This window comes from Lupinus angustifolius, chromosome LG15 (genome assembly GCF_001865875.1).
Source record: "Lupinus angustifolius cultivar Tanjil chromosome LG15, LupAngTanjil_v1.0, whole genome shotgun sequence".
Taxonomy (NCBI): Eukaryota; Viridiplantae; Streptophyta; class Magnoliopsida; order Fabales; family Fabaceae; genus Lupinus; species Lupinus angustifolius.
Window position 1 is genome coordinate 13,824,350 of NC_032023.1, and position 11,350 is coordinate 13,835,699.

The window sequence follows — 11,350 nt, forward strand, 5'->3', positions numbered from 1 at the left end:
ATTAAATTGATGTGTTAATGGATTATATTTAGAAAGTGTATATTAAATTGATGTGGTAATGGATTGTATTTAGAAAGTTTATATTCCGAATTATGTATGTACACAATTGTATTACACATATTATAAAATTACAAAAATTACAAATAATTACACATCATTGCACATCTTTACAAATTTCAAAATCACACAAAAGTGGGATATTACATCACTTAGTTTTGCCTTGAACTTTGTCCAACTTCAGTACTTCTGAAAGGGCATTTCTTCATATTGTGTCCTTCACTCCTACACCACCCACATTTTTTAGTTTGTTGGGACTGAGAATCATCCATTTCATTGTGTATACGTGTAGTTTTTGGTCTTCCAGTACGGTTCCTACGCATAAGGGGATTAGGAATGAACGTTGGACCTAAATAAGGAGGCCAATATTCTTCATTTGCAATGGGTTGAAACTCATGTCCATAAACCTTCTGTAAGTTCTCTAACCTATAAATCGGTGATATAGATTGGCCATAGTTTAAGTTCAATGATGCACAAGTAGCAATAACATGTGAACATGGCAATCTAAGTGATTGAAATTCCCCACAATCACACCAATTGTCCATTAATCTAACTGTGTATACTCTTGCGTATTGACTACCACCGGTACTAGCAACTTCGACTTCCGACACTCCTGAATCCCTCGAAAAATTTCGTACAATATGGCTAGTAGCTTTTCGATTATTTTCATTAATCACCTTACTCAATTCTTCGCAATAAACATGACCCGCCCTGATCATGTTATTTGCTTCATTTCTATGGTGTAGAAACCAGGAGTTCAGTCTATGATATGTTGCTCTAACAAGTGCAGTAATGGGCAAGGCCCTTGCTCCTTTCAGAACCGCATTTACACATTCAGCCAAATTCGTCGTCATATGGCCGTACCATCTCCCCTCATCATATGTTGTGTCCATTTTTCTTTTGGGATTTTATCTGACCACGCTGCCGCCCTTGAGTTTTTTTGACGTAATACAACAAGCATTCTTTCAAATCTTGGCCGCATCAATTCATAGCCTACAACAAGCACAAAAATATTCACAAAAATCCAATATACAAACAATTTGACATAATTGACATTCATTTCAAGACTTACCCATTTCAATGACTTTTTCTTTCAAATCATTATCTCTGAACTCCTTGTTGAAATTGCTAGCAACATGGCGGATGCAATATACAGAATGACCATCACACCATTGAGGGAGCTCAGTACGTAATGCACCTAATAAACCTGTACCCCTATCTGATATAATGCAAATATTTGGTTGTGGGGTAACATATGTCCGAAGATTGTAGAAAAACCATTCCCATGCCTCTTTGGTCTCTCCTTCTACAATCGCAAATGCTACTGGAAATATACGTCTGTTACCATCTTGGGAACTTGCTATTAACAAAGTTCCAGTATACTTTCCAGTCAAAAACGTCCCATCAACTTGAAGGATTGGTTTGCAAAAACCGAATCCTTCAATGCACGGCTTGAAAGCCCAAAACACCCTATCAATAACTAAAGTATTATGTTCATCAAGGTTAGATGCTGAATATCTTACAATTGTACCTGGTGCATAATATTGAACAGCATTCAACCAACGAGGTAACTCCTTGTACGATCCCTCCCAATCACCATAAATTTGGGCCATTGCCATTTGTTTAGCAGTCCAAGCCCTCCTATATGTGACCGTATAACCAAAACGAGTTACCACTTCCTTCACTAATGCTTTGATTGGTATACCAGGATCTTCTGATACTAGTTGCACAATGCAGTTTGCGATGAAAGATGAGTTCAACTTCGTGTGATCTTGTGAAATATTAGTGGATACACAAGTGTGACTTCCACTAATTTTTCTAATCTCCCAAATATCACGCTTCAAACTTTTTGATGCTCGAAGTCTCCAATCACACCCAACACCATAATATTTACATTTTACAACATATCTATCTGGCCTAGACTCATCGACAACGTAATCAACAGAATTTCTAATATGAAAATGTTTTACCGCATTTATTGTTGCCTCCTTTGATTCAAATTGCATACCAACAAATAACTCATTATCTATTTCATTACTTATGTTACTACTTCTATATGGAAAATCTTGTCCAGATTGATGATCAATGTTAACGAAAAAAGATGAAGGATTATGATATGTTACGCTAACTGCTTCATGTGTGGTAATCTGAACATCATCATGCTCGTCATCATCAAGCTCGATGTCCTCCTCATCACTAAAATCACTAACAATATCTCTAATAATTGCCATCTACATATAAGAGTAAAAAAAACAAACATATTTAAATTTAAACAAATGTAACACGTAAAATTATAAATAAAATAAAAGACATAACAAAATTTTAACAATTGGAAATTACCTTAAATATTCAGAGTTCTTCAATTCCAGTATGATGCAAATTTTTTTATACAGTTCAATACTTCCTCCAGTGTGGTTTTACACTCGGGGATGAAAATATATATAGACTTGGAAATCGTGGACCGTATCCACGACATTGCATGGATCTCGTGGACCTTATCCACGACATTGCCATGAAAGTCGAGCATGAGGTCCACGACTTACACTAACCTGACACATGGCAGGGAAGTCGTGGATGGGGTCCACGACTTTCCAGGGAAATCGTGGATGGGGTCCACGACTTTCCAGGGAAATCGTGGATGGGGTCCACGACTTTCCAGGGAAATCGTGGATGGGGTCCACGACTTTCCAGGGAAATCGTGGATGGGGTCCACGACTTTGCCAAAGTCGTGGATCTGGTCCATGAGATCCACTAAAATCTACCCCAATCCCGTAATTAATTCAAAAGGTACACCAAAGCTGAGATAGTATAGTCAAACTACACTATCCCCGTAATTTTTCCATGTTTGATCACACCAAATTTGTAAACAATTTTATTTATGGTTCTTTCTTATTCTTCATTCCTTTATATTTGAAATACTAATGCAAAAAATATGTACATTTTACTGTAATATCTATGCACTAACAATTTAAAGTTTGATATATAGTCAGTACATCATCCAATATTCATTTATATTACTTTTTTGAAGAGTTAACAATAATTAAACACGAATAGTGGAAGATATAGTGATAGACTGACAGTATATAAAACTCATATACTGTCGATGCATACATTCTTTTCTCTTATTGAAAGATTATAATATTTATGCACTGACAATGTAAAGATTTATACCCGATCATTAAATCATTCATCATTTATTGTATTACCGGTGACAAGGTAAAAAATATCTGAAATTACAGGTAGTGAAGTTATGATCAAACATCATCAGTGAGTTTCTGAGTAGGATTTTAAGACTAATAACTACTTGGTTTTGTCTAATCTCTAATTTGTACACTCATCTCTCCACTAGAAGGGTGAGTTTCCCTTTAGAAAAAAATGGAGTTCATGTTTGATTATTGCCCCTTTAGAGGATTATGGACCTATTCACAATCTTCTTCTATACTGCGAGGCCTAGCATAAGCTTCATATGTGGAAATTAGGATAAAATTTTAGTGTTGCTTATGTTTTACAGTGTTAGACTACATTGACAATAATGTGCTTACCAGACCATTCCCTAATAGTTTTCAGAGGCACCAGATTGGACATTTATAAGAGAAAGGAATGCTGAATTTGCATTTTTGTTTGGGGATGATGATCATTGGGCCCCACTTCAAGTTCTTGAAGAGGTAACATTAAAATTAAAAGAGGCTTCGCTAGGATAATTGTATGGTTCTACTGTAACAATACTCATGAGGCAATGCTCTCAAAATCTTAAGCTGTTGAGGGAAGTCACATGAATAGGGTTATATGTCCAACATTCCCTGTCATGTAAATGCCCTTTGGGCTTGAAGCCTGGACAATGTGCAAGCCCATTACCATATTCTGAAATTCAACTTTTTATTTAGAAGAATGAGGGGGCAATGCTCGAACACATGGTGACAGGGTCTGTTCCCATGTTAGGAACCAAACCAACTCTCCCAAAAGTTTATGTTGTTGGGTGAAGGCACATGAATGACCTTATTATATATATCCCTGACAAATATTTTTCAGTTAATGATCAAAGTTGACTGCTTTTTTTTATCATTTCAAAAAAGAAATTGTATAAAGGTTTGCAAGAACTTGTCTGTTTGTATAAAACTAAACAAACAAGAACATATTTTGTATTTTTAATAATTTGTATAGCTGAAAATTAGATATTTCTCCAAGCAATCAAATAATATTGTAAGTTTGCCAGCCATGCCATTCGGGTGAAGATTTGGCTTTTTGTTTGAATGTCACCTAAATCTACAATGTAATTTTCTTCTCCTTTCTCTTTCTATATTTTTGCACTTTTTTTCTCTCCAGTCTCTTTGTTGTTTCTAAGTAATGGAGTGTCTTTTAGATTAAAAGAACCAATGGATTGCTATTTAGCCTAAAAGAAAATAAAAACAAAGTGCTAGCATAGAAAGTGGACCATTGGCTATTAAGGGATATTCCACTGTACTTTAGATCCCTTTTCAAGTTTTATGAGTGAGTCTCGGTTATCCAATGCCAGGGTTTCCTAGTAAAATATTCATACTTCTGGGAAGAGGTTTATGCAATAAGTAACTCTTGTTCTTCATGCTTTCAAGTACTTTCCCCTGATCACAGATTTCAGAGCAGGTTCCTGGTATTGTCACAGCCATTGAACGAGAAAACCACACCCATAGTTACTGTTGCACTGAGGCTGGCTCATTATGGGTTGCTCAGCATGTAGCTAACTTAATCAAGAATCAGACATTCAAATCAGATCTGGTTTTTTTCCTATTGCCTTGTGTTATGTGAGTTCTCTCATAGTTATTCGTAGAAAGGATTGACCAAATAAATTTGAAACTATGATAGGATAAGTTATATTTAATTATCAACGCTGTTCATTTGTTTCTCACGCTTTTATAGTTGCAAGTACATTTTATGACTTTGTAGCACCCATCTTCCGTTCATCATTCCTTAATTTGCATCACTTATCCTAAGGAACCTTGTTTTGAGTATTTTTAGGGTATAAGTTGGATTTTAGAAGAGGAAAGAGAAGGTTTAAAACCATAAAATATAGTTGTAAGATGACTCTGAAACCTTTAGCTCCTCTCATTTCTCTTCCAAAACTCAACTCTCAAAGTTATATTTTGAAGAAAATGAGAGGGAAAGAGAAGGTTTCAGAACTATGAAAGACACTTGTAAAATGACTCTAAAAACTTAATTTGTAAACATCTTTAGTGTGTTTAACTAGTCAGCATGTAGGTAATTATGTTAATTATTTCCCTCCACTCTGGATGATTTTGATAAAGGTTGGTATAAAACTTAGGTGTTGTTCCTGGAGTGTTTCTGGTGTTTTTCTCCATCTGATATTACAAGTTATATTTTTATTGGTGAATCACATATGTTACATCCTTATTGACAATCATCTTAATCACCTAGAGAACAACACTTCAGTTTGTAATCTGCCTTGTACATCCTAATCCCGTTCTGTTCCAATTTTTCAGGGCAGGTTAACATTCCAAGCCCAACCCTTTGTACGGCTAGGCTGACACTACAAATGAATATGCCCCAAAATTGATAGGTGGACATTTTATGTCCCAAAAAATGTATCATTGTTTATAATTTATCAGGAAATTATTTAACTATTAAATTTTTAATTTAAATATATTTTTTTCAATCAATCACAAGATACATTTTTGTCGGACAACATATTGCTCCCAAAATTGACCATCCAATTTTTGGTTGCCTTGCTTTTTAATGTAGAGATTCAATTTTAGTACCTTTAAAATTTAAATCATTCCATATACTACAACTTCGCTAAACCTCAAAACACCACCACCTTCTCTATCTTCGGTAAGAAATCTTATGGAAGATTTTTATTCTTCCTTAACCTTCCTTTTCAAATGAACTTTGGTAAGGAGTAATTGCTTGATCAAGATTTCTTAAGGAAGTTTACTTGAACAAAAACTTCATGAAAGATGAGATAAAAAGAAGGCATTTTGGGTTAAAAAATAGTCCATATCATTAAGATCTAAAAATTTTTAAGTTGATTGAAGATTGCCTAATACAATTTTTACGTTGAACTCAGACATATGACTGACTATGTATAACAAGTTGACCCATTAATTTCTTAGGTTCAGCCCATTGTTTTCTTGGGTTGACCTTGCACATCAAAACAGGGTTCATCCCAGCCTAACTCCACTTAAAAAGTTTCAGCAACTGGAAATTATGAAGAAATGGAACATGAAAACCTTAGTATGCATATATATATATATATATACATATATATCTAAAGTGATGGCGCTATAGTACCAATACCATGATAGAAAACTTGGCAGAGAGGAGAGAAATGGATATTCTGTTTTTCTGTGTTCGTACATGCCAAGCGAAATGTAATAAAATTAACCCAAAAAAATCACTACCTACCTTTACAAAAGATGCACACATGTGACATATTAAATAATCAATGGGTGAGATTTTAAACTGAAAATTGTATCCCTTTGAAAATAAAAAATCCACACACATTTTCTTAAAACCAGGCATTGTTGGGAAGTTTTTGCTTGTCCATGTACAATGTATTACACTTAGTTTTTTTGGTAATAATGTATTACACTTAGTAATTAGTATAATACTTGGACCACGAAATATTAATTTGTTAGAAGATAGTATTACTTATGATGATGAAGAAGACAACTTTATAATAAAGACAAATTCCGTGACTATGAGGATCAGCAAAATTGTAAAGTCACGAGTATCTATGAGAAAGCTTAATCTAAAATAAACTTGTAAACTTTCCCTCGTGAGTACTTATGTATTTGTTTCTGAACCCGATAATATTTTATTTGCTTTTCTTAAGTGTGCTTAGAATTAGTAGACAATGTTCCTTCTGTAGATTATATAATGTATTACAAATGTAGTAGTGCTTTTAAAGGTTGAAAACAAAATTTATTTAACTAATTGTTTCATATGTATTATTACCATTTATTCACGATGAGTGTAGTTTACGTTGCTTTCGTTAATGATGAACAAAGTTCCAAAATGATAACTCTTGCTCTTCAGCTTTTCATGTTTGAAAGAAGCCTCCAATGATAACACATTGGGTACATGATTACCTTTTGTTTTGTCTTGCAAACACAATAGATGGCTGCTATTCAGTAATTTCAAACACTTGTGTTTGCTAGTTGCAAAAGCAACCAACAGAACCATAAAAAGAATTTAACTATCTACTCGTATATAAAAAAATGCAAATGTTTTGTAAGCAAATGGTACTTAGAGAAAGGGTGCAATATTTGAGGTGAGATGCTAGTATTAATTTGAGATAAAAATATGTATTCATAAAAGAGTTTTTTATATTGTCAGTTGATCATTCATATTCATTTTAAATTATTATTCACTCTTAAATAAATTAATACAAATGAATTGTGGATAATGTGTTAATAAATCTTTACAGTTTAAATAGATATATTACACCCATATAAAATTTGAGTACATATATGTTGTTCTACAATGTGTATCATTGTTTGTACTATGAGTTGTGATTTGTTAAAAAAATGTATTTAAGTTAAAAGTTTAATTATTAAATATTTTTTTACACATTAACAATTCATATTATATGAAGTAGCACAAATTATGGGACATAAAATACGCTCATTTAATATACTTAAAAATTTAAGTCAACGTGACTGTACATGTAATGTCATATTCTACTTGTTCTTGAAGTTCGATCTACTAAATCTCATATTTAATTCATAGTTAAGTAGGCATTGCTTCTCATTAATTGCCTCTTATCTTCATCTCATCTCAAGACAAATGACCAACTTGAATGTCCATGCCTCAAATGGCTATGATTCTCAATGCACATGTGATCCTAAGGTCAATGTTCTAGATACCTCGATGAACATTTGTTTATAGCAAATAAAATACGCGGTCCAGATCAAAAATGTCATCAATAAAGTTTAGCAAGTAGGTTAGAACTATCATGTTCATGTATATTACTCCATGTAGGGACCTCTTTAGGTCACATGCAAAACTAATTAAGACCCTCCTTCCTTTGGTCCTTCTCAACTCATCAAGCCATTCTCATTAATTAATGATTCCCAATATAATTGTGTAGATAAATAAGTTTTTTAAGTAAACTTTAACATTTATGGTACTACCCTAAAAAAATTATACTATTTTTTTATACTACAAAAAATATATCCTTAGCATTTGGGTATTGAACTTTTTTCATGGTATGTGACTGACTCTTGTAACAAGTGTCACTCCTAAGAATCGAACTTTTAATTTTTTAGTTCTCCTAAGATTAAAGCATAATCTTACACCATTAACAAACACTTTATTGTTAAAATATATATTATTGGTACATGCATATTAGTTTTATTTAAATTTTTAGGATAAATTAACAATAATGGTTAATACATGATTAATACATGAATAATATATGAATGTAATCTTTTTTTATAATAACAGTACATAAACTATTTTCTTTATTAAGTATGATATTGATTTTTTATTTTTATCTTGTGCATAGAAAAAAGAGAGAGATTATACTCAAATAAGAGAGAGATTATTAAGTATGATATAGATTTTATACTATTTTCAAGATTTTTTATTTTTATCTTGAAATGGATTAATATATGACCATGGGATGGAAAACACCCTCATGCAAAAAAAACAAATTAAAAAATGAAGCCATCCCCATAAATAAAAACGCCACTTTCCAAAGCAACATCCCTTGACTGAGGCAAAATACTTCCATTTCTTTTCCATGTTATGTTTTCTCTAACACTCACATAATAAGAGAGGAAAAAAAAATATATAGAAGCAATGTCTAGCTCTAGAAAGAAACTTCTTTTGAACAAAGTTTCTGTGAAACTAGATTGTGGAAGTTGCAGAAGACTAAAGTTGAGTCACATTTTCAACCCAAAGCCGAAACCAAAGAACCCCACTTACTCAAAAAACAAACTTTACAACCATTCCTCTTCTTCAGACAGTACCATATACACCACCCCAACAAACACTAACACCACATTCTCCCCTTGCTACATTGATTCCTCAAACTTTTCTGAGTCAGAGACTTATATGATGGCACCAAGAACAGTAGGAGGATTTGGCAGAAGTGGAAGAGAAGGTGTAGCTGTTGAGAAAGATTCTGATGACCCTTATTTGGATTTCAGGCATTCCATGCTGCAAATGATATCAGAGAATGAGATATATTCAAAAAATGATCTTAGAGAACTTCTGAACTGTTTTCTACAGCTGAACTCACCCTATCACCATGGTGCTATAGTTAGAGCTTTCACTGAGATCTGGAATGATTTTTTCTTTGTTAGGTCTAAGTCACCAAGGTTTCACTTCAACCGTAAAGCACGTGAGTTCTAACTCCACGCGGTAGTTGTTGATTATATTAACAAGTTGTATAGTAGAAGAAGCTATTTATGTGCTAGGATAAATCTAAGTCAATTTGAGAGTAATTCTTGGTTAGGCAGTTTCTACCATTTTATGGCATTCCAATTTGATATTAAACATGTATAAGGTTGTTGTGGTCAGGTTAAGAATGTAGTTATACATGTCAAATGTTGAAGGGAGTGTCTAAAAATTGATGTAATAGATAGTGCCTACCCAAGAATTTCTTGTCAAGTGAATGATAGGCTTTGTTGAACTATGCTAGTTAAGTTGCTAACTTTGTCTTGTATTACACATTTCGGCATTCTAAATGTGAAACTGGAACTGTTGTTTTGTGTTAACTTCTGTTAAGAGTAACATTCCTCCTTATATATGATTGAATTAAAAAATGAATTTCATCATGAAGTGTACACCAAAAAAGAAAATTAATGTAAAGCTATATTTGGAAATTTTGAAGGGGGTGAAATTGAAAAGGAGATCCACCTTAAATTGGAAGTTAAAATGGTTTTTGAGAGTTTGGAAGGGAGAGTTTCATTCCATCAAGGAAACAACTCCAAAACCTTGAAACACCACTTTGATTATTTCCATTCTATTCATTCCCCCTCTTATCTATCCATCCAAACATATCATAAAAATGACTAGTTAATTTAGTTCACTGCAAATAGTCACTGGAATTCAATTTTCATGGACCATTTTGTGTAGACTCACACTATGGAGGACCCTTATCTCTATAGGTCTGGTCCCTCAAGTTTGGGTTTGGTGTGTGGGGTTCAGTCAAAAAATTGTTTTGATTGGTTTCTGGCAAGAGTAGTGGGAAAGAAAGACATTGGGATTTGAAGTATAATGTTGACAAAAATAAATTTTAATGCTTGGCATAAAGTATAAACACATAGAAGCATCCTCATCATCTCTCTTATCCCCTTAACTTGAGCTTTTTTTGGTATGAGAGAATGATAGAAAATAATATGAAAGGGGAGAAAAATGAAAGAAAGTGAGTTTTTCACCAATTTGGTTGAAAAAATAGAAAAGGTAGTGTGGATAAAAAGAGTAAGACTCGTCTCCATTAATGGAGAGACAATTTATATTATGAAGTGTATTTTTAAGGCCAAAGTTGTAATTTCAATGAAAAATAAAGGTCATAAATATCATTGTCTATTGAGTTTTTAGTGTATTTCCCCCTAACTTGTCTCTTCATTAATGGAGAGGAGTCTACCTCGGATAAAAAAAAGGTGTAATACTCATACAAATTCATTCTCACTAAAAGATGAGAGAAAATTGAGTGAAGAGGGTCAGATTATATGAAATGACAAATTTGGCTCTTAAATATAATAATATTTATTCATTCTTTATTATCTAAGGATGTTTTTTATCTTTTAAAACATATCATCATTTATATATTCCCTTCATCACTTTCTTCTTAATTTCTCTCATATCATCAAATAATATAAAGATACATTTTTTTTTCTCTTTATTATTTCTCTCACACATTTCTTTCCTCAAGTAAACAAAGTAAGAGTTAAGATTTTATAGAATTCACATTTTAATGGATAACTACTAAGACTCAAATTAAAATATATTAAGCTAATACCCATGCTAAGACTCTTATATAATTAAATATAGTATATGAAAATAAATAAAATATTTAGAATATAAATTATTATATAGAACAAGGGGAGTCGAGAACCAGTTATAATAAAACTCTACTGTGTCTTGAAGTGCAGAACTCAACCTTAAGACTGCGAAACACATTGTCACATTAAAGCTAATGGTAAGTTTTATGCTAAAATTATATCTAAGATTCTCTTTAAATTTTGGGATGAGAATATCCGAACGTTAAAAATAAAATGAGCTATTTCACATTTTGTACCATTTTATATATTGTCACTTCTCTTGATTGATATTTTTTTAAATTATTTGA

General features: G+C 32.7%; 2 protein-coding genes and 1 long non-coding RNA gene across 3 annotated transcripts; 2 read left to right on the top strand and 1 right to left on the bottom strand.

Moving 5' to 3' along the window:
• On the bottom strand, window positions 210-950 carry LOC109327715. Its single transcript, XM_019560878.1, has one exon. The coding sequence runs from the start codon at window positions 948-950 to the stop codon at window positions 210-212; it is 741 nt and encodes a 246-aa protein (XP_019416423.1).
• Window positions 3,495-5,011, top strand: LOC109327859. The gene is made up of 2 exons (XR_002105355.1): window positions 3,495-3,722; window positions 4,666-5,011. It is a non-coding gene; the product is annotated as an uncharacterized LOC109327859 (long non-coding RNA).
• Window positions 8,720-9,805, top strand: LOC109327548 (transcription repressor OFP6-like). Its single transcript, XM_019560731.1, has one exon. The coding sequence runs from the start codon at window positions 8,854-8,856 to the stop codon at window positions 9,406-9,408; it is 555 nt and encodes a 184-aa protein (XP_019416276.1). The 5' UTR covers window positions 8,720-8,853; the 3' UTR covers window positions 9,409-9,805.